The 24,910-nt window shown below is 37.9% G+C and overlaps 1 protein-coding gene across 5 annotated transcripts in view; it reads right to left on the bottom strand.

The window, feature by feature from the left end:
- LOC126481546 (neurexin-1) overlaps positions 1-24,910 on the bottom strand; it is a 2,075,559-nt gene that overhangs the window by 20,338 nt on the left and 2,030,311 nt on the right. The window contains exon 24 of one of the 5 annotated variants that reach the window (XM_050105379.1): positions 22,548-24,698. The exons of the other annotated variants lie outside the window; for them this stretch is intronic. Coding sequence (XP_049961336.1) covers positions 24,331-24,698 — 368 coding nt within the window. The 3' untranslated portion in view covers positions 22,548-24,330. Of the gene's footprint in view, positions 1-22,547; positions 24,699-24,910 lie in introns of those variants that run through there. 5 annotated transcript variants of the gene reach the window in all.

Here is a 24,910-nt window from a genome sequence, read left to right as displayed (position 1 = left end):
ACTTCTTCAGGAAAGGAAACACATGCACATTCATTCACACAATCAAGCCCACCACATGCATACAACTGCAATCCCCGGCAGCTCAGATCAGTCCCAAGTTGCCGGAGGTAGTGGTCATGTTTGTATTTGGTGTGCTTGCTTGCATGTGCTTCCTTTTTTAAAGAAGGCTTTGGCCAAAAGCTAAATATGTAACAGTCTTTTTGTTGTGCCTGTCTGCAACACAACATGTCATCTATATGGCGAGCAATCTCTCCTTTTCCTTTTATTGTTGATATTGTGTGTCACTGGATCATTTAAAACCCATTTCCTTTGTTTCCAAATTTTAAGCCATTCTGTACTAGTATTGTGTCATTCCAAATAAGTACTGAACCTATCAAATCTTTTTCAACTAATAAGAAATGTCATTTCTGCTGGTGCACTGTAGGTGGTCTCACCACATTTAGAGAGCTACAACTTTAGAAGTTTTCACTACACTTCCAATTTTTTCCTTCCTTTTTTTTTTTGAGGAGGCCAGTCACCAACATCTGAATGTAGTGAACTACTGTGTATCATTGTCTGCATCGCATACCTCTGTTACACAGTAATTGGTATATTAGTGGCTGAGGGAATATCCTGTCAGGTGAATCTGCTTCAGTTTCAGGTCAGGCAGTGATTGCATCAAAGTGTGACATGCCACAGTAGAATGCAGCAATCTCCCCCACCCTATAGCTTTATTACCACCAAACTTCCATGGTTTGATATACTAAGACAACAAGAAACCAACATGTTACATGTTTTAAATGTTAACAAGTAATGCGAAAAGACAATTATTTCCTCATTGCATAGTCAGTGCTGCTGAGCAAGATATTCTCAGTGCCAGATAGCTGCCTCATCTCAATGCAGCATTTTGACAAGTTTCCTATTCTTAACCGTGTACCAATAGTTAGAATTAGTGAGGAAGTCATCTCTTATAGGTTCTAGACCACATCTCCTAAGTGAGCAATAGGCAGGCCAATAAAGTGTATCTGGTAATGAGATTACCAGACAGTTGTAGGGGACAGGGACTGCCAGTTCACGAAAGTCATTACCTGAAGTCAGCTTGCAGATGGAAATGTTCTGGTGAAACCTGCATTAATGCAGCATATTCTGCAGAAATTGGAAGGAAATTGCCTACATTTCCATCTCTCCTTAACTGTAGTCCAATAACTTATTCACATGATACAACACTGTACAACATTATACAACATTCACATATCTCGCAATGTGTCCTTCAATAAGGCTTGGCCTGTTGTTACGGACTGACTGTAGTCACTGTTGAATGCTTCTTGTGACTTCCACATGGTTCTCAAAGATAATATTCTCTTTGTATTGTCAGTCAGCATCTGGCAATCCTGACAGTGGGTGACTGTATACACAATAAAATGCTAAATGCCTGTTAGCTGGTTGCATCATATTCTTCTACTTATTTGTGTGGAGAATGTGTCTGGTGCAGGCCAATAAAATGTATCTGGGAATGAGATTACCAGACAGTTGTAGGGGACAGGGTGCTTGTAACAGAAGATTCAATAAAATACAATACTTCACTAGAAGAAGAGAAGTAGAAAATTTGTCAAAATATTTCATCAAAATGATGCAGTTGTGAGTTAACAACCTAAGAAAATTTCATCAGTGAAACTAGCCGAGAAAGTATCTGTTGTCATGTGTTTGGACGCAGGAGGAGTTGGCCACAGTTTGTGTACAGCCGAAGATGCTATTTGGCACTGGTCAGCCATCTGCTGGCTGCTGCCTCAGGGTGTAGTGGTAGCAGAGGAACTGGTGCACATGGAACATCTCAAGTGTTGCCCTTTTCACCCACAAGCTTGGCTGCTGAGGCGTAGCAGAATCAAACCAGACACTGTGGTGGGGTGGCGGCAGGGGGGGGGGGGGGGGGGGGGGGGGGATGGTTTTCGCTGTCAGAAGCTCCAATAAAATATTAGGTGCATTATGTTGGTCGTGGACCTCGTCTGAGGAGAGTAGCCTGTGGCTATTGAGGGTGCAGGGTGTACTTGTTGTCAAGTTGTGGCCCATATTGGTACCACTGAAGTCTTTTGCTTGGGTTCTGAGGTGGAATGCTGAAGATTGCTGGCCTTGCTCTTGGAATGCAAGCAGAGCTTAAAATTTGCAGCATCATAGCCAGAATTGATTGTAGCCTTTTGTTTTGGAGATGAGTGGAGGGCCTTTACCTGAGGCTCCATCAATTTTGTGATGGTATTGGCTGAACATTTTTGGACCTGCATTATTGTGTAGAAAATTATTGGATTCCACTCGATAGGTCAGGAATGCACTACAAAGAAGAAACAGGTTCTCAGCTAGCAGACTTCTTACGGGGTGCACTTTTCTTTCTGACGAATGATCGCCAGTCGACTTTGAATGACAGAATTCTAAGAATAAATTGTTTAAGTATTTGTGATAAAGTCTCTGAAATTCCCACGTTGCAGGAAAGCTCTCATGCTCAGTATAGGGATCTGGATGAAACCTGCAAGTGGAAAACTCCAAAAAATTTAATGAGATAGGGTACATATATTAAAAAGACAGGTCATATGTCATGCCATAGGAGTGGTAGTCTTCATTGCAGTTGACAAAAATATTGTTTCTATCAAGGTTGAAATTGAGTTTGAGGAGTTATCTGGACATGACTAATTGATGTAGGTGAACCCGAGTTAATCATCGGATGTTTTTACTGGCCACATAATTCCACCGTAACAGTTATAGAATCATTCAAAGAAAGTCTACACTCAGTAGTATGGAAGTACCCCAATCTTGCAATATTAGTTGCAAGCAACTCTAACCTACTTAGTATAGAGTAGGACGTCTATGGATTCCTATCAGCTTTCCAGTCATGTGAGTGGCTCGAAGACTTCTTAAGAAACAGAACACAGTCATCAGTGACGAGTGTTCACTGGAGATGAGGCTATGGTCAGGAGTGCCCCAGGGAAGTGTGACAGGACCACTCCTGTTCTCCACAAGTGTAAATGATCTGATGCAGAGGGTGAGCAGCAGTCTGCAAACATTTGCTGATGATGCTTAATGTATGGATTAATGCGGATGAGTAGGAAAAATAGTTCTCTAATCTTCAAACATAGTATTTGCAGTGTGCTGCTTGACAAAGTCACATTGGTTGAATATCTAGGCATAACACTGCAAAACGATATGAAATGTAACAGGCATGTAAACTCAGTCAGAGTGAAGGCATATGGTTGACTTTGGTTTATAGGAATAATTTTGGGAAAATGTAGTTCACTAGTGCAATCCACTCTTGAGTACTGCTCCAGTGTTTGATATCACCATCACATAGGATTAAAGGAAGGCATTGAAGCAATTCAGAAGTGTGATGCTAGATTTGTCACCGTTATGTTTGATCAGCATGTGGGTATTACAGAAATGCTCTGTGAAATGGGAATAAAATGGGAATTCTTGGAAAGAAGACGACATTCCTTTTGCAAAAAACTATGTAGAAAGTTTAGAGAATGGGCATTTGTGAGTGACTGCAGAACAATACTACTGCCACAAACATACATTTCATGTAAGAAGCACAAAAACAAGATAGAGAGAAATTACGGTCATACAGAAATACATACAAAGTCATCTTTTCCTTGCTCCATCTGCGAATGGAGCAGGATAAGAAATGACTAGTATAAGGTATCCTCTGGCATTGTCCTGTGGTGACCTGCAAAGTATGTATGTGGATGTAAATGTGGTACTGATGCAATTCTAGTTCTGTGAGGTGTTGATGCTATTCGTTTGCTAGTGAGATCGCCTTATTTATTGCAATGAGTCTTTGAGGAATTGTGTTTGCAGTTGTGAGTAATGTGCCTCAGTGTACTGCTAAGATCCATTATGATGAAATGGTCATTGCATCATTTCCTCTGTAGGGCTTGAAAAATCTCATTTTTCCTTTTCAGCAGCAACCTTTGTAGGTCCAACGCCAAGGTTTCCTTATTCCTTGTGAACAGTTTATATTTTAATGTGTAATTTGTTGCATCACACTATATTTTTCCAAGAAATTTGTAGTCAAGATGGTTGCAACAGTCTCTCAGTACTGGAATGCATGCTATGTTGCTGATCCTTGTTGCCAAATATTTCATTTTGCAATAGAATTCTGATTTTATAGAGCATGCCAACATTTACCACTGAATTTGCAACTATGTAGAAATTTTTCTGGGTAATTTTTGGTTATATTTGAAGTATTACTGCAGTACAAACTATGACTGGGATAACTCTGTGAAATATGAAGAGAATTATTCAAAAGTGGAAAAATATTAACAACCTGTAATTGATTCCAAAAGAAAAATTTTCAAAAGGTATTAGAGGGAATATATATCGACTGAAATGTAGAAAACGATACACGTTTGAAAGCAACTCAAGGAGAAGTCAACCACTGGGGCAACTCAGTGTGTTGAACAGGGTGTACTAAATTAAACCAAGAACCTACTTTGCTTGTAGTTAATCAGCTGCTCCTCAAAACCTGAGTTCATTGTAGATGTAGAGAGTCTGTTGCATTTTCTGTGTTATTGATCTGATTTCTGTGTGATGTTGAGTGGAAGAAATGATGATGGTGATGACAACAGGATACAATGGATACAATGGTAAAATACCATTGACAGTGAAGTGATGGAGAATATGGGGTATAATAAAGTGAGGCATACTGTAATAATATTACTCCTCTACTTTTTCTCTCCCCTCTCTCTCCTTTTCGGCTTCACCGTAGCCAAACTTTTCAAGGGCATGTTTTTAGTAACACAGGGTCCCCATATTGGTGCTTTCTTGTCTCAAGTTCTGTGTCAGCTACAGATAGATTACATTAGTTTTTTGTCCCATAGATCCGTGCTGAGGAGATCCTCGTGGATGTGGAACGTGTCAATTTTTTTTAAAGCTGAAATATCAATACTAATAGTATGAATATATACAATACATCATTTGTTTCTATTAAAAAATTCGTCAATGGAGTAGAAGGAGTTGGCCACTAGTAAGTCTTTCAGGCTCCTTTTAAATTGATCTTTATTTGTAACTAAATTTTTTATGTTTGCTCACAAATTATTGAAGATGAGTGTTCCTGAGTAGTGGACCCCTTTTTGAACTAAAGTAAGTGCTTGTAAGTCCTTTTGCAGATCATTTTTGTTCCTGGTATTGTATGTATGAACTGAGCTGTTTGTTGGAAAAAGAGATGTATTATTTAGGACAAATTTCATTAAGGAGTAAATATACTGAGAGGCAGTAGTTAGTATACCCAGTTCTTTGAAGAGGTTTCTACAGGATGTCTTTGAATTTGCTCCACAAATAACACGTATTACACGCTTTTGGACTCTGAAAACTTTTGTTTGACTTGAAGAGTTACCCCAAAATATTATACCATTTGACATTATGGAATGAAAGTAGGCAAAGTATGCAAGCGTTTTCATTTTTATGTTGCCTATGTCTGCTAACAGTCGAATTGCAAATACAGATTTGTTAAGGCGTTTCTGCAGCTCTGTGGTGTGCTCCTCCCAACTGAATTTATTATCAAGTTGTAATCCCAGGAATTTAAGACTGTCAACCTCTTCTATCTGCTCTTCTTCATACTTTATGCATATACTGGGTGGAAACCTCTTACAGGTTCTGAATTGCATATAGTGAGTCTTTTTGAAGTTGTCAGTGAGTTGGCTTTAAACCAATTATTAATATCCATGAAAATATCATTAGCAGATCTTTCTAGAACTACACTCGACATACTATTTATTGCAATACTTGTGTCATCTGCAAACAAAACAAACTCTGCTTCTGGCAGTGTAACTGATGAGAGATCATTAATGTACACAAGAAAAAGCAATGGCCCTAAGATGGATCCTTGTGGGACACCACATGTAATTTCTTCCCATTCTGATGATGACTGACAATTTACTAGTCCCTTGCACTGACACCCTTTGTTTCCTGTTAGCGAGGTATGACTTGAACCATTTTGCAGCACTGCCCGTGACACCATAGAATTCTAATTTATTTAAAAGGATGTTATGGTTCACACAATCGAATGCTAATTGTTGGGAACTTATATTTTCTATAAATTTCCCATCATAATTGAAGTTTTGGTTTCTTTAATTTGTCAACCAACTAGAATTTTTCTGCATTTGCATTCTTTGAGGGACGTCAACAATTGCAACCATAATTGTGCTGTCAGCTTTAATAGTTTTTTCCCAGTGTTTTCTTGTTGTCCTTAATATTTGTTTGCCTGTGCATTGACAACACTTTTTAGTTCACATTTTTAGTGTGCAAAAACTGTTATACCAGGCAAATGAATAGCTTTGTCAGGTCTCAAACATTCAATACACTTGTGACTTCAGGATTTCCCGGCAGATATGTTCAGTATATGGCTCTTGGGTCTGTCTGTGTATCACATTTTGTGTATCCCACAATATTTCCTCACGGTAGCTGCTCGACACTGTCAGTTGCTGGCTTTTTGTTACTGTTAAGAAGAAGCAACTGCTGGTGTCTGCATTGTGACAGTCTATTATGAAGGGCTTGTTTGAAAGTCGCACACGCTCAGTCAAGTTTCTTGTAGACAGTTGATGGTAAATGTTCAGAGACCTGTATTGGCCTGCTGAACTGTGGCATTGTGTATGTAGCAGTGGCATGATCTCTTCTCATCAAACAAAACTGTTTATGCATTTAAAGATGGATGCAAACATTTTGTGCAATGAGAAGTATACATTATTAAATGCTTCATTTTCAAAATCTGTTGATTTGTTGTGCAGTTTTTCAAGAACAATTTATAACAACTCTAAATGAAATGGATTTTACAATGTAAATGCTTTGTTAAAGGTTCAAGAACACAGACTGCTCAAGAGCACCAATAACTGTGTAAAAAAATATTGCTCAAGTAACAATAAAGCACATTTTGTTAGTCATAGTTTTCAGATGGAGGTTCTTAGATATTTTGTTTTCCACACGGTTTGCTGGTGTGTCAGCTGGCTATGTTCTCGTGAAATCACTTTGTTTGCCGTAACGTAAAAGAGACAAGATTTCTATCGAACAACCAGTTGCAATTTTCACAAACTTGTAGCAGATTGTATTACTCGTAACACATGTATCATACAGAATAATGAACTTCCTATTATGAAATTTGGTATGTTCCTTTGATTCAGTGCTGTCTCAGCCAGAACATGTAACAAAATGTTATCATTCTGAGAACATTCTGGTGTTATATGAATAGATTTAATCACATTTTTCCTCTGAAATTAGTATGATTCAAGCATTATGGCAGTCAAATATCTCTGTGTCCCTGCTAACAAGATTATTTGCAATGATGGAGGGACTCATTGGTTTTTAATTTTCTCATGATTCCTGTATTGGTGGTGAATGCATGATTGCACCCAGGTGTGTACATTTTCAGTGTTCAGTGCTTCTGACTTGGTGTGACATGTGGTTGGTGTAGATTTCTTTTGCTCTGCCACATTGTCTTATTCATGCTGGACTTTAAGATAGATTTCTGTTTTCCAGAGTGGCATCAACTCTGTGGGAAAAGGCAGTGCTTTAATGTTTTAGACAGCATCCACATCTCAGCAATCTGCCTATCCATAGTTGTAGTAGGCCTGTTATCCACAGCAAAAATACAATATATCACTAATGTGAACAGTGTATTAAGCAGTCTCAGACAATGATAATTAAGAAGTGACCCTTTGGGAAAATATGAAGGAAGACTAGTTTTGTCATGGAAAAAATCAAGTTTCATTTCTTATTTACTCAATGTAGGATAAATCAAATCTAAGCTAACAGGTAGCGATAAAATTCCATGCCAGTGTGGAAAGTCATGTGTTGGTGAGCCTCATTGAACTTTGGAAGATGTATTCAGTAGACAATGATGTTACAAACATGTGGGGCAGCTATAAAATGGTTAGGGGGAACACAGCATAGAATTTGAAAGAACTGCTGCTGTGCTATGTAGAAGGCCAGTGGCTTATAGAATGCTCGAAGCCTCACTGACAGTGATACAAGCATTCAGCTGTTATCTGTACCTACTTTGCCGAAATTAGATTTCTTAGAAGAGGACAAATAAATAGTGTCATGTTAACATCTAATTGGGCAGGGGCTATGAATTACATAATCTTGGATTCAGCCCTTGCTATGGTAATATGAACAAAAGAGTGAAACAAACTGTAATACAATACAATACAATAATTGTTATGTATACCACAGAACATGCGGGTCAGCCTGGTTGCATATAGCACTGGATAGACAAGCCATTGTTGCTAAAATATCACTCAACAGCCACTTGATCAAGAGGAAAACATTCAATCTACAACGTTTTTTTATTTTTTTTTTTTTTAATCAACACTAGAGAAGGAGAAATTTTGTGAGAATTTCAGTTCAGATACTAGATAGTAAACATGATCTTTGTCCATAGGAAAATTATGTATTGTGCAGATCATCATAGCAAGACTTCCAATTTGTCTGTACACCTCATTTCTTCAACTTATCCATATTTCTTTTGCATATGAATTTTGTCCACAATTTCATCTGATTCTGTCAACTTCCCAGTAGTATATATTTTTCACAATTACTTCTGGGTGTTTTCTTATTTTATCATTCAAAAGGCTTTTTCCCATATTACACCCTCTGACATTCTGTGATCATTGCTCTGTTGAAATGTGATCACAATGGATATTATACAGTCATTATGACCTTGGCAAATGTGCAAACATTTTCTGTTGCAGTCACACAGTAATATAGCAGAGGGAATAATTAATCCCTTACTGCTCCGTGCGCCATATTTGGCACATACCCAATTAATGCATCTATTTAATACTAAATTTTAATGTTAGAACTTATTAGCCCATTGTACCACATCTGGAACAGTTTTTAACTATCTACCATATTTCGCTGTTACCTGGCAGCAGTGTAGTGAACTACAGACAGTGAGCAATTACATCATCTGAGATTAACATGTGCAGTTGCAACATCGTTTGTACCTCATAATGAGGATGAAGTTAGTTTGGTGAATGAGTTGGATGAGGATCCAGATTACACACCTGACTGTGAAAGAAGGAACAAGATAGCCTTATATGGTGATAACTGAATTCTTCTCTTTATTTCTAAAATGTTACTTACCAAAATTAAACTACAATCATTGGCAATTAACAATAAAATTATAATAATTTTCTACCTAATATTACCAAAGATAAAATGACTAGGGCTATATGTTATATAGTAGTCAGGAAAATTAAAGAGGCTTTTGGGGAAAAAAGAAGCAGCTGTATGAATATCAAGAGCTCATATGATAAACCAGTCATAACCAAAGAAGGGAAAGTTGAAAAGTGGAAGTAGTATATAGGGGACAGAGGTTGAAAGTACTGCTACAGTTATGAGGTTCTTTTATTTAACACACAACCAAATTTGGGCTCTTACACGACTATCGTCAGGTGCCGTACTGAAAGTAGCAAGAGATGGGAGCAATACACATCAAAAATAAAACAAAAAAATCCATAAATTTAAAAACTGACAGTCAGGTTAGTTGCTGCGAAATGTACGTCAATGCCAAAATGATGAGAGACAGTACTACGAAAGACTACCTGTGTAAATAGATATGCAATGAATATTAGGACACTTACACCTGGTGCTGTGAGCCTGAGCACTGTGGTGGACAAGTACAAGATGTGGCGTGCTACCAACAAGCACAGAGCATCGAGTAGTGGATGCAAAGGAGGAAGCAAACTGGTAAAACAGAGCAGTGAGAAACACTGATCCAGTTAAGAAATATACAAGTATGGCATACAATAATCAAAAACCAGAAAGAGAGGGAAGTGAGGCTGGACACTGCTTCAAAAAAGAAAAGTTATTCAGCAGGATTGCTCATTCAAAATGCCAGACAGATCACGGCAGATGCTTTTAATGTGTCCTTTTAGTGCTATTGCTGCTAGCTATTAATTGGTATAATAGTTTCTGACAGTGTGGAACGTAAGATTTCTCTACTCTCCCTTTTTGGCCAATAGCGAGATGCTTGTAAAAAGGGGTGGCCCATGTGTATGTTCTTTTAACTGATGACTGTGGTGTTTGCCCCATGTCACCACATATATATCCCCATAACTTAAAAATTTGCATGCCACTCGTGTAAAGGGAAAAGTTTCATTGCTGAACTTGTTGATAGCACACTGTATCTTGTACTCGTCCACCACGGCACTTGGGGTCACAGCACCAAGTGTAAGTGTCCTCAAATTCTTTGCATATTTCTTTACCCAGGCAGTCTTCTGTAGTACTGTGTGGTGTCACTTTGGCATTGACTTAGGTTTCACAGCATCTCGCCTGACTGGTAGTTTTTAAATTTATGGGTTCCATGTTTTATTTTTTATGTGTGTTGCAGCATGTAAATATTATCTCTCGTCTTGCTCTTTTTGGTATGATACGTGAAGATTGGCGTATAAGAGCCTGAAACTGGTTGTGTGTTAAACAAAAGAACCTTACGACTGTAGTGGTATTTTCAACCTCAGTTGCGGATGTTCCTCTTACAGGATTGTTTGTAGTATATAGGGGGTCTAAACAAGGGAAATGAACTTGAAAGCAATGTTATAGAAAGGGAAGCGGATGTAGATGAAGAACTTGACAAAGCTCTGAAAAATTTAAGTCGACACAAGGCCCCAGGAGTAGGTGACATTCAATCAGAACTACTGATAGCCTTGGGAGAGCCAGCCTTGACACAACTCCTCCATCTGGTGTGCAAGATGTATGAGACAGGGGAAATATTCTCTGACTTCAAAAAGAATGTGATAATTCCAATTCCAAAGAAAGCAGTTGGTGACAGGTGTGAAAATTACCATACTGTCAGTTTAATAAATCATGTTTTCAAAATGCTAATGCGATTTCCTTACAGAAGAATGGAAATACTGGTAGAAGCAGACTTTGGGGAAGATCAGTTTGCATTCCAGAGAAATATAGGAACACGTGAGGCAATACTGACCCTTGGACTTTTCTTAGAAGATAGGTTAAGGAAAGGCAAACTTACATTTATTACAGTTGTAGATTTAGAGAAAGCTTTTGACAGTATTGACTGGAATACTTTCTTTGAAGTTCTGAAGGTAACTGGGGTAAAATACAGGGAGCGAAAGGCTATTTACAACTTGTACGGAAACCAGACAGCAGTAATAAGAGTTGAGGGGCATGAAAGGGAAGCAATGGTTGAGAAGGGAGTGAAACAGGGTGCAGTCTATCCCTGGTGTTACTCAATCTCACATTGAACAAGCAATAAAGGAAACCAAAGAAAAATTTGGAGAATTCATGGAGAAGAAATAAAAACTTTGAGGTTTTTCAGTGGCATTGTAATTCTGACAGACACAGCAAAGGATGTGGAAGAACAGTTGAATGTAATGAACAGTGTTTTGAAAAGAGGATATAAAATGAACAGCAAGAAAATCAAAGCAAGGATAATGGAATGTAGTCAAATTAAATAGGTGATGCTAAGGGAATCAGATAAGGAAAAGAGATACTTGAAGTAGTAGATGAGTTTTTCTATTTGGACAGGAAAATAACTGATGATGGCTGAAGTAGGGAGGATATAAAATGTAGACTGGCAATGGCTAGAAAAGCATTTCTGAAGAAGAGCAATCTGTTAACATTGAATATAGATATAAGTGTTAGGAAGTCTTTTCTGAAAGTGTTTGTCTGGAGTGTAGCTATGTGTAGGATTGAAACAGATATGATAAACAGTTTATATACAAATAGAATAGAAGCTTTTGAAATGTAGGGCTATAGAAGAATACTGCAGGTTAGATAGCTATCACATAACTAATGAGGAAGTACTGAATAGAATTGGGGGAGACAGGAGATTTGTGGTGCAACTTGACCAAAAGAATGGATCAGTTGAGAGTAAACATTCTGAGACATCAAGGGATCACCAATTTTGTATTCAGTGTGAACCTGTGATGTTTGAATGAAACAAGATAACAGTGAGTTTGTTTTGTTTCAGAGAACAATGAAGCAAGTCCCACTGATGACACAGATGAAGATGAAGATAGTGGCCCTACAAAATCTACAACCCCAGCCACAGAAAAGAAGATCATCAAAGTAAAACCACCCATTTGGCTTGAAGTGAACTCCAATAATAGTGAGAAACCTTCACCATCAACATAAGATTTCGGTAATGATCATGTAATTCTGTCTCGAATCAATCATTTCAAAGAATTTTTTTTTATAAGGACCTTATAACTTTAATTGTCACACAGTCATTGTTGTACAGTATCCAAAAGAATCCAAACAAGCCTTTGAATACCTCAGAGAAGGAAGTAGAGCAGTGTATCAGCATATGTATCTCTATGAGCATTTATGATCTACCTAGGAGTAGGAAGTACCAGAATGGTAACACCTGAATAGAAAAGGTAGCAAATTTTATGTAACATAACAATTGGAGGAATTGGAAGTCTGATATAAACTTCATTAACAAAGATCGCATCCCTCCACAGTATGATCCCAATAGAGATAGCCTCAAAATAAGTTTAAAGAAATTCCTATTGAAGAATCGATGCTGTATGTTGATGGTCAGATTGTGCTCTTCAAAGGTTCATCTTCACTAAAGCAGTGCAATCCAATGAAACCCCAGAATTGGGGATATAAATTGTTCATCCTTTGCGACAACAAGGGCCTAATTCACTGGAGTTACCTCTAATGTTGCTTTACAATTGATAGAACATTTACCTCACAATGAAAACAACTCTTAGTTTACTTTGACAATTGGTACACATCACTAGCTTTGTTAGTGGCTATCAAATTTTAATTTGCAGTCCTTAGGAACCATTCAACTAAGACAGTTTCTGGGGTTACAGTTTTCATCCGATGAAGAGAAGAAAAGGAAAGGGTGTGGTTTCTGTCAGGAAAAAGAAACAACAATTGATGGGGTAAACATTGGGGCTGTAAAATGGTTGGTTAACAGAGGAATATATCTTGCATCAGCTTTTGAATCTGCCCTCGCTCTCAACACTGTACAACATTTTGACCAGAAAGTTCATTAACAGATTAATGTCACTTTCCCTAAAACAGTTACAACTTACAACAAATTCTTGGGGCCAGTAGACCTAGATGCCCTCATCAGCTATTACCAAATCGCTCTAAGCTCTATGAAGTTTCATTTGAGACTTTTCTTTCACTTCATCGACATAGCTATTGTCAATGGTTGACTTCTCTTGAGTCTCTTTGCAACTTAGCACCTGACCCATTAAAAAGAGGAAGGCCTGTCGATATCCCTGTACCAGATTTTAGCAGACATACTGTTGGACATTCACCAGTTCTTGTTGAAACTAGAGAGAGATGCAAGCATCCCTTCTGCAAGCATAAATCATCTGTTATGTGCAAGAAATGCAAAGTTCACTTGTGTCTCAATAAGGGAAAGAACTGCTTTGTGGATTTCCATTTGTAAAACACCCATATATCTACTTGTAACTTTTTGTGATATATTACGACAAATAAATTGCCAGTTCGAAAAAGTGCACTATTAATTTTAACCTCTTCCTTTTAAATTTAGTGCTATTTTCCCTATTGTCTAACATGCATTTACTTAAAAGCAGTCCAGTTTCCCTTACTGCCCAATGTGTCAAATTTGGCAGGTACTCAGAATTTGGTTAAAGAGTAAAATTAAAAATGTCATAAAAATTAGATGGCATCGAAACACTATTTAGAGTAACCTCCAGCAGATTTTTTCCCCAAAATGAATTTACAGGGTAACAATAAGTGAACTATATGAAAAAAAAAAAAAAAAATGTAAATTAGTTACAAATTACGGCAAGCACACACTTTATTCATGTTGACGTCACTACTGATATTCGGATTTAGTTTGTGACATCTTTGATGTGCCTGCCATAAGTGGCAATGATGTGGCACAAATGAATAGCGAAATTCTGCTTGACCTGCTGAAGTGTAGGAACAATGATGCTGTCGATGTCCTCCTGAATGGCCGTTTTCAGTTCAGCAATGATGTTGGCATTATTTTACACCTGGTCTTTAATATATCCCCACAAAAATTAGTCACGTGTGTTGAGATCAGAAGAATATGGTGGCAAATCGAGGCCCAGGCCAGTGGTCTCTGGGTACACCAGAGCCAGAATGTGAACCCCAAACTCCTCCTCCAGGACATCAGACACTCTCCTGCTTCGATAGAGTTGAGCTCCATCTTGCATGAACCATGCCTTGTTGAAATCAGGGTCACTTTGGATAATGCGGCTGAAATCATCTTCCAAAACCTTCACATACAGTTTGGTAGTCAACGTGCCATCAAGGAATGTCACACCAATTATTCCATGACTGGACATTGCACACCACACAGTCACCTGTTGAGGGTGGAGAGACGTCTTGCCAATTTTGCTTATTGATGAACCCATCCAATTGAAAGTGGACTTTGTCACTTAACCATAGCATACAGCGCATACTAATTCCTATCATGCCCTATGGCCAATCATGCAGTTTTGAATGTCCTAATGCAAACTGTTCAGAAGTTATGATGATTTTATTTCATATAGTTCTACAATTGTCACCCTGTATATAGTAAGCATGAAGAGGTTAACTGAAGTGACTGGACTGAGCATATGTTATTTACTGCACACCACTATTGGGTGATTCTCACTCCTACACAACAAACTCTTACATTATTAAAAAAACCCGTTCTTTCAAAATACATACAGTGTGGTCTATTGATAGTGACCGGGCCAAATATCTCACAAAATAAGCATCAAACGAAAAAACTACAAAGAATTAAACTCGTCTAGCTCGAAGGGGGAAACCAGATGTCGCTATGGTTGGCCCCTCTAGATGGCGCTGCCATAGGTAAAATGGATATCAACTGCATTTTCTTAAATACGAACCCCCATTTTTTATTACATATTCGTGTAGTACGTAAAGAAATATGAATGTTTTAGTTGGACCACTTTTTTCGCTTTGTGATAGACGTTGCTGTAATAGTCACAAACGTATAAGTACGTGGTATCACGTAACATTCCCCCAGTGTGGACAGTATTTGCTTCATGATACAGTACTCATGTTAAAATGGACCGTTTACCAACTGCGGGAAAGGTCGATATCGTGTTGATGTGTGGCTATTGTGATCAAAATGCCCAACGGGCGTGTGCTATTTATGCTACTCGGTATCCTGGATGACATCGTCCAAGTGTCCAGACCGTTCGCCAGATAGTTACATTATTTAAGGAAACAGCCACATGTGAAACATCAACCATGACTTGCAACAAATGATGCTGCCCAAGTAGGTGTTTTAGCTGCTGTCGCGGCAAATCCGCACATCAGTAGCAGACAAATTGTGTGAGAATCCGGAATCTCAAAAACGATGGTGTTGAGAATGCTAAATCGATATCAATTGCATCCATACCATATTTCTACGCACCAGGAATTGCATGGCGACGACTTTGAACATTGTGTACATTTCTGCCACTGGGACAGTTCTGCTACTGGGCACAAGAGAAATTACGGGACGATGACAGATTTATTGTATGTGTTCTATTTAGCGACGAAGTGTCATTCACCAACAGTGGTAATGTAAACTGACATAATATGCACTATTGGGCAACGGAAAATCCACCATGGCTGTGACAAGTGGAACATCAACGACCTAGACGGGTTAATGTATGGTGCGGCATTATGGGAGGAAGTATAATTGGCCCCCATTTTATCGATGGCAATCTAAATGGTGCAATGTATGCTGATTTCCTACATAATGTGCTACCGATGTTACTACAAGATGTGTCACTTCACGACAGAATGGCAATGTACTTCCAACATGATGGATGTCCGGCACATAGCTCGCGTGCAGTTGAAGCGGTATTGAATAGCATGTTTCATGACAGGTGGATTGGCCCACACGTTCACCAGATCTGATGTCTCCGGATTTCTTTCTGTGGGGAAAGTTGAAGGATATTTGCTATCATGATCCATCGTCAATGCCTGACATCATGCGTGTCAGCGCATTGTCAATGGATGTGCAGACATTATGGAAGGCAAACTACTTGCTGTTGAGAGGAATGTTGTTACATGTATTACCAAATGCATTGAGGTTGACGGACATCATTTTGAGCATTTAATGCATTAATGTGGTATTTACAGGTTATCAAGCTGTAACAGCATACATTCTCAGAAATGATAAGTTCACAAAGGTACATGTATCACATTGGAACAACCGAAATAAAATGTTAAAACGTACCTATGTTCTGTATTTTAATTTAAAAAAACCTACCTGTTACCAACTGTTCATCTAAAATTGTGAGCCATATGTTTGTGACTATTACAGTGCCATCTATCACAAAGCAAAAAAAATGGTCCAACTAAAACATTCATATTTCTTTACATACTACATGAATATGTAATAAAAAATGGGGGTTCCTATTTAAAAAAAAAATGCAGTTGACATCCATTTGACCTATGGCAGCGCCATCTAGCTAGCCAACCATAGTGCCATCTGGTTTCCCCCTTCAAGCTAGACAAGTTTCATTCTCTCTATTTTTTTTCATATATATATGGGTGTGGGTGTGTGTTCCTGATTTGCAGGAAATTTAGTAATATACGAGGGGAGTTTGAAAAGTCCGAGAGATGGCATGACCGCCATGTACCGAGTTCATGTTTAGTTAGTAGCATCTTTGGAGAGAACACACGCCAAGTTTTAGGCATATTGGTCTATTTCTTTGTGTTTGGCATTCGTGTGAATCAAGGAAGTCGAGTGATTGTCAAAAAATGGACGGAAAAGAATTTTGTGTGGTGATTAAACATTACATTATGAAAGGCAAAACACCTCAGGAGACTAAAGAGAAGCTTGATAAGGATGATGTAACAGATGAAAACTTGATCTATATTGACATTATTCAACCCAAATAATTCAAAATGAAATAAATGAATGTTGCTCTGTCTGCCTGTTGTATTTCCTGAGATCATTTTTCTGCAGTTGTTTAGCTTTAAACCTCTCCTTATGCATACTCCTACATTTCTACAATTGTTCAGCTTTAAATCACTCCTTATGCATGCTCCTACATATTTAATGTATGTGACTGTAAAAGTAATATTATTGCAACACCTGCTTAAGGTGTGCTCAAAGTTACTTTTATGTCTAATGACTTGTCACCATTGAGAATGACTTGCTGTGTTCTGTTCACTAGGAACTCTTCAATTCATTCAAACAACTGATGCGATAATCTGTATAATCTGGTTTGGTCATCAAATTGTTGTTGTTGTTGTGCTCTTCAGTCCTGAGACTGGTTTGATGCAGCTCTCCATACTGCTGTATCCTGTGCAAGTTTCTTCATCTCCCAGTACCTACTTCAACCTACATCCTTCTGAATCTGCTTAGTGAATTCATCTCTTGGTCTCCCCCTACAATTTTTACCCCCCACGCTGCCCTCCAACACTAAATTGGTGATCCCTTGATGCCTCAACACATGTCCTACCAACCAATCCCTTCTTCTAGTCAAGTTGTGCCACAAACTTCTCTTCTCCCCAATTCTATTCAATACTTCCTCATTAGTTATGTGATCTACACATCTAATCTTCAGCATTCTTCTGTAGCATCACATTTCAAAAGCTTCTATTCGCTTCTTGTCCAAACTATTTATCGTCCATGTTTCACTTCCATACATGGCTACACTCCATACAAATACTTTCAGAAATGACTTCCTGACACTTAAATCTATACTCTATGTTAACAAATTTCTCTTCTTCAGAAACGCTTTCCTTGCCATTGCCAGTCTACATTTTATATCCTCTCTACTTTGACCATCATCGGTTATTTTGCTCCCCAAATAGCAAAATTCCTTTGCTACTTAAGTGTCTCATTTCCTAATTTAATTCCCTCAGCATCACTCGACTTAATTCGACTACATTCCATTATCCTCATTTTGCTTTTGTTGATGTTCATCTTATACCCTCCTTTCAAGACACTATTCATTCCATTCAACTACTCTTCCAAGTCCTTTGCTGTCTCTGACAGAATTACAATGTCATCGGCGAACCTCAAAGTTTTTATTTCTTCTCCATGTATTTTAATACCTACTCCGAATTTTTCTTTTGTTTCCTTCACTAGTTGCTCAATATACAGATTGAATAACATTGAGGAGAGACTACAACCCTGTCTCACTCCCTTCCCAACCACTGCTTCCCTTTCATGCCCCTCCACTCTTATAACTGCCATCTGGTTTCTGTACAAAATGTAAATAGCCTTTCGCTCCCTGTATTTTACCCCTGCCACCTTCAGAATTTGAAAGAGCGTATTCCAGTCAACATTGTCAAAAGCTTTCTCTAAGTCTACAAATGCTAGAAATGTAGGTTTGCCTTTCCTTAATATAGCTTCTAAGATAAGTCGTAGGGTCAGTATTGCCTCACATGTCCCAACATTTCTACGGAATCCAAACTGATCTTCCCCGAGGTCGGCTTCTACTAGTTTTCCATTCGTCTGGAAAGAATCCACGTTAGTATTTTGCAGCCGTGACTTATTAAACTGATAGTTCAGTAATTTTCACATTTTTCAACACCTGCTTACTTTGGGATTGGAATTATTATATTCTTCTTGAAGTCTGAGGGTATTTCGCCTGTTTCATACGTCTTGGTCACCAGATGGCAGAGTTTCATCAGGACTAGCTCTCCCAGGGCTGTCAGTAGTTCTAATGGAATGTTGTCTACTCCCGGGGCCTTGTTTCGACTCAGGTCTATCAGTGCTCTGTCAAACTCTTCACGCAGTATTATATCTCCCATTTCATCTTCATTTACATCCTCTTCCATTTCCATAATATTGTCCTCAAGTACGTCGCCCTTGTATAGACCCTCTATATACTCCTTCCACCTTTCTGCTTTCCCTTCTTTCCTTAGAACTGGGTTTCCATCTGAGCTTTTGATATTCATACAAGTGGTTCTCTTTTCTCTGAAGGTCTCTTTAATTTTCCTGTAGACTGTATCTATCTTACCCCTAGTGAGATAAGCCTCTACATCCTTACATTTGTCCTCTAGCCATCCCTGCTTAGCCATTTTGCACTTCCTGTCGATCTCATTTTTGAGACGTTTGTATTTCTTTTTGCCTACTTCATTTACTGCATTTTTATATTTTCTCCTTTCATCAATTAAATTCAGTATTTCTTCTGTCACCCAAGGATTTCTACTAGCCCTCATCTGTTTACCTACTTGATCCTCTGCTGCCTTCACTACTTCATCCCTCAAAGCTACCCATTCTTCTTCTACTGTATTTCTTTCCCCCATTCCTGTCAATTGTTCCCTTATGCTCTCCCTGAAACTCTGTACAACCTCTGGTTTAGTCAGTTTATCCAGGTCCCATCTCCTTAAATTCTCACCTTTTTGCAGTTTCTTCAGTTTTAATCTACAAGTCATAACCAATAGATTGTGGTCAGAATCCACATCTGCCCCTGGAAATGTCTTACAATTTAAAACCTGGTTCCTAAATCTCTGTCTTACCATTATATAATCTATCTGAAACCTGTCAGTATCTCCAGGCTTCTTCCATGTATACAACCTTTTTTCATGATTCTTGAACCAAGTGTTAGCTATGATTAAGTTGTGCTCTGTGCAAAATTCTACCAGGCGGCTTCCTCTTTCATTTCTTACCCCCAATCCATATTCACCTACTACGTTTCCTTCTCTCCCTTTTCCTACTACCGAATTCCAGTCACCCATGACTATTAAATTTTCATCTCCCTTCACAATCTGAATAATTTCTTTTGTTTCATCATACATTTTTCAATTTCTTCATCATCTGCAGAGCGAGTTGGCTTATAAACTTGTACTACTGTAGTAGGCGTGGGCTTTGTATCTATCTTGGCCACAATAATGCATTCACTATGCTGTTTGTAGTAGCTTACCCGCATTCCTATTTTCCTATTCATTATTAAACCTACTCTTGCATTTACCCTGTTTGATTTTGTGTTTATAACCCTGTAGTCACCTGACCAGAAGTCTTGTTCCTCCTTCCACCGAACTTCACTAATTCCCACTATATCTAACTTTAACCTATCCATTTCCCTTTTTAAATTTTCTAACCTACCTACCCGATTAATGGATCTAACATTCCACGCTCCGATCCGTAGAACGCCAGTTTTCTTTCTCCTGATAATGACAACCTCTTGAGTAGTCCCCGCCCGGAGATCCGAATGGGGGACTATTTTACCTCCGGAATATTTTACCCAAGAGGCCGCCATCATCATTTAACCATACAGTAAAGCTGCATGCCATCGGGAAAATATTACGGCCATAGTTTCCCCTTGCTTTCAGCCGTTCGCAGTACCAGCACAGCAAGGCCGTTTTGGTTAGTGTTACAAGGCCAGATCAGTCAATTGTCCAGACTGTTGCCCTTGCAACTACTTCAGGAACCACACATTTGTCTGGCCTCTCAACAGATACCCCTCCATTGTGGTTGCACCTACGGTACAGCTATCTGGATCGCTGAGGCACGCAAGCCTCCCCACCAACGGCAAGGTCCATGGTTCATGGGGGCGGGGGGGGGGGTCATCAAAATATTGTGCAGAAAATGGAAACAACAACTTCTCTGAACACCTAGACACTCACTATTAATCAATCATGATGAAAAGAACCTGAGAAATCACATGTATGTACATATTTTATTTGTTAGGTGACATGTGTAGAACAGTGTGACCTCTTCCTGAAAGTCAAGGAACATGGCACAAACCTTCACAGGTGCCAGTATCTACTGCTGTCGAGGTCTCGTGGATGAACTGAGTGAGCTGTTTTTCACATGGTCATTGTTTGCAGAATACTTGTTGATTCCTACATTGGACATTTTCAGTCTGCAGAAAGGTCATAACATGCATGTGTACAATGTGTTAAAAGATTTTGCATCAGACTACCATCAGTGATATAGGGCTGTAATAGTAAGCATCTGTTTGATGACTCTTCATGAGAACAGGAATGAGCTGCACATTTTTTCAGTCGCTGCACTTAGTAAAGCACTTCATGCAGGGAATGTCATCGTGTGAGGAGCCCAAAGAAGGCACACTTGCTGGTGATCCTTGTGACTGGAATACAAATCAGGACCCAGAGAATCAGTCAGTTTTGTCAGGAGTCATTTCCTGGAAGCTGGATTGTGAACAAGGCTTCCTCCCACAGCAACCAATTAAGCTGGCACCTTGGCATGGTGCTGGGCATGCATTAAGGCTTAAATACTTATCTGACCATTCAGATTTAGGTTTTCCATGGTTTTTCTAAATAGCGTATGGGAACCCCTTCCGAATAATGGCATGGCCGAATGCCTTCCCTGTTTATGATAACTTTGAACTTGTGCACCACCTCTAATGACTACTTACTTCATCATAATTGTAGAATTTAGCAGATCTCAGTGCATTACATTCCTGAGATTGGAGAAAGTACTGATATTGTTTCTAAGGGAGAAGGTATTTATGGGATCACTAATGATAATATGTAGAGCTTGTTTCTAATGGAAAAGGTAACACATTTGTTTTTTACTCAGTGCAAACATATTTTTTCTGAACTAATTCTATATTATTTTCAAATATTCAAAGAAAAACTGGCACTAGTGTTTTCTTCAGAGTGAAAGAAACTGAAATTGAAAGTACTTAAGTAAATCACTGGTGAGAAATACTCTGCAAATAAGGCATTTTCTTAAGGTTATCAGACACACATGTAATTGCACAATGCAATAAGTATTTATCATATAATTATTAAGGCTATTCAGACAGAATAATTACCATCACTTCAGAAGCAGTTGGAAAGTGGAAACCTTGCTCTTTTTTATGATTCATTCCTGTCATACTATTTTCTGAATAATAATTCTATTTCATTATTGAACAGCAATTATTACTTTTTTAAAAACAATCACGGAGAAGAACCCCAGCTCATTAGCCATGACATTCAGCACTGCAAATGCACACTTTCCTTTCTAAGCATCCTCTGCATTATTTTAGGCAACAGCATTACAGTTATGTCTAGTGGCTTTATAGTCGTAACATGAATTAACTCTATTATCTTTTGAAACCTTTTTACCATTTCTCTTTTGTATGCAGTAGTGAAACAAACATTATAGCTGCCACATACATTTCAGAAAACCATTTATTTTGTCATTTTTTGTACACCTTCAGTAATATATTTCAAATAATAATGAAGCCATGGTATATATGGAAATATCTTTGTGTTGAATATTTCATTGAAAGGAAGTGTCACTGTTCTGTCTGCTGATAGTGCAGGTATGATAGTTTCATTTTTATTGTGTTTATCAAACTGTGTTGAATTTTATGAATATTTTTTTAAATTTTCTTATTTGAACCAAGATACTTCTGGCATTAGAATTAAACAGACTCATGGCATTAGGTGTTGTGTGTTTTTCCTAATTGGCAAACAAGATTCAAGATAACTGTGTAGAACATTATACAAACACTGTATTTTACCTGTATTCACTGTAGAATAGCTGTTTAAATTAAAGTTATTACTGGAAAAATGACTCAACTTACAGAAGGAAGAAGGATTTGAAAAAAAAGAAAGAAAGAAAGTTGAATGTCCAGGATTGTGACACATAACACCTTGAAATTTATTGTGTTACTTGAACTGAGACACAAAATATTACTAATAGAAAGGCACTAACTAACAAGAATACATTTGTATTTCACATCTATATCTGCAAGCTGTGTGGATTTTTTTTGATTTGGTAAGGAACACTTTATAAAAAAGTGTGTTGCAGTATTACTTAACTGCATTGTAGTGATGGTAATAACAGGCTTCATTAATTAATTAATTGTTTGTATTGCTATTCTGAACACATTTTGTCTTTTGTACCATCACCACTATTTTCAGTTGGTGTTGAAATGCAAGATATAAATGTGTGATATATTAGGAAACAACACAAAGACTCAAAAGTACCATTGCTTTACAGTACTGCCACAATTTACTATACAAATAAACAGTTTTGGGAACAAATTCCATGCACATGCTTAATGGTGCAAGGGATAGTGACATAATATTTACCACATGCAGTGCAGTGCTTTACACAATTTGAGTTTTCATTCACTTTCAGATTGTTACATTTGTACAAAGGTAGTATGGTACTAAACTAAATATGTTTGGGTTTAATCAAGAACACTGGAAGCACATGAGAGCCTGATGTCAGTTAAACATTCTTTGTGCAACATCCATATGTTATTTATGTACATGCAGAAGGTATGCACAGTCTCTCTCAAGTTACTATTTAAATATTTTGCAAAAGTGTCTTGTACAGGTTTATAGTAATTAGTGGTGATATTAGTGCACAATGAAAGTGCACTCTATCAGATGTAATGACATAAAATACAAAAGAAAGTATTAGGATAAAATAATTCTCCATATAATCAATATGCACTTTCCTTTTGATGTAACTATTATAAAAAATCTTAAATGTGCAGTTTGAATATGATTACTAGTCGATAAGGTATTTCTAATATTGTAGTTTCTCTTTTCTTCCTGGTTCAATTAATTCTTTTAAAAATGCTTGTTTGAAAATACAAGCATTGTTACAGACCATGCACTCAGTATTGTGATATTCTCTGTACTCCTCTTTGTCTTAAAAATGCATGCAGACATCACAGGTTTTTATGCTGCTGACACTCAATTTTCAGTGTGTTCTTGGATGGAAGGGAATATTATAACCCTTTCATGAGTTTGTATGTAACACACAAATTGCAGCTGTATTTAGCATATCAACATTGTATTGTTTTTAACTGTCAGTATTGACAGTTATAAAATAATTTTTAGTGACTGTAATAGATGTCATGTGTAATTCGAACAAAGGAGACATTGTTATTTGTAAGCAATTCCTGAAACTTATACTTTGTGTGAAATAAATCTTTGTATTTAAATTTAAAACAACAGTACTGATGTTAAATGTTTTGCTGCATGCAGTTGCAGAAACACATATGACATAGTGGATTTAGTGATATTTGTGAGAAAGGTGTTTGTTGTGATAAGATCTGGCAACCACCCTCGAATCAGTAAGCTCAGTTTCATATTGCTTTAGCTGTTTATATATGTGTTTAATTCTTATACAGTTTGTGCACTAACAGTTCATTATAGAAGCTATTTATTATGTAATATAACAATGAATAAGCAACATTTCATCTTCATGCTTTGCAAATACAAAGTATAAATGATAACTTATTATTTTATCTGATTAATGCAAAATATATGTCTTGTCATCACAGTTCATTTCTTGTAGCACCATTTATATTTTTTGTGGCCTGCAGCATATGTTGCCACAGCATGTAATAGCAAATTGATTCTAAAATGAAGTTTGAAATTTTATTCACTTCAAAACCATTCGTCTTTGGAAGAAATTTTCATGTAGGTTACAAATCGAGGCACTCTGTTACATTTTCAGACGTACCACTCCTTAAACCCATCTTTGTCCTTGTCTTTTATGTTAATAACACTTTCTGGATACTGCTCTCCTACTTCTGCTGCTGCCAGAAGAGCAGCATTGGGTCCTGTGGATTTGTGGAAACTGTCACTTTGCCTGACCACATATTTTCCATCTGAGTGGCTGTTGTGTCCCTTAATTCTGAGGATGAGCAGCAGCAGCAGACAGAGCAAGACGAGCAAACCAACAATCGACGCAATGATGACCATCGTATTCTCAGCAGCTCGAGAGATGGCTGATCCTGCATCAGGTTGGGGCTTTGAGTGGGGATCGGGGCTGGACGTGCTGCCTGTCAGGTTGTCCACGTCGTTTGCTGCCGGCGTTTCTGTGATAAGAGTTCACGTTTTTGCTCTGTGGTACAATTGTACCTGCTTCCAAACTACAATCAATGGTATCAGACATGAAGCATTATTTCTACACATACCTGGTTCACCATGTAAGAGCTTTTTTTGGAGTTTCACAAATATTGCTACTTTGTATCTTTCTTTTTATGAGAAGTAATCTAAGAATTTGTGGAAGAAATGTTGTGGTCTTAAG

The sequence above is a fragment of the Schistocerca serialis genome, chromosome 5 (genome assembly GCF_023864345.2).
Source record: "Schistocerca serialis cubense isolate TAMUIC-IGC-003099 chromosome 5, iqSchSeri2.2, whole genome shotgun sequence".
NCBI lineage: Eukaryota > Metazoa > Arthropoda > Insecta > Orthoptera > Acrididae > Schistocerca > Schistocerca serialis.
Note: the sequence above shows the minus strand (reverse complement) of the source record. Positions and strands in the feature narration are given on the sequence as shown.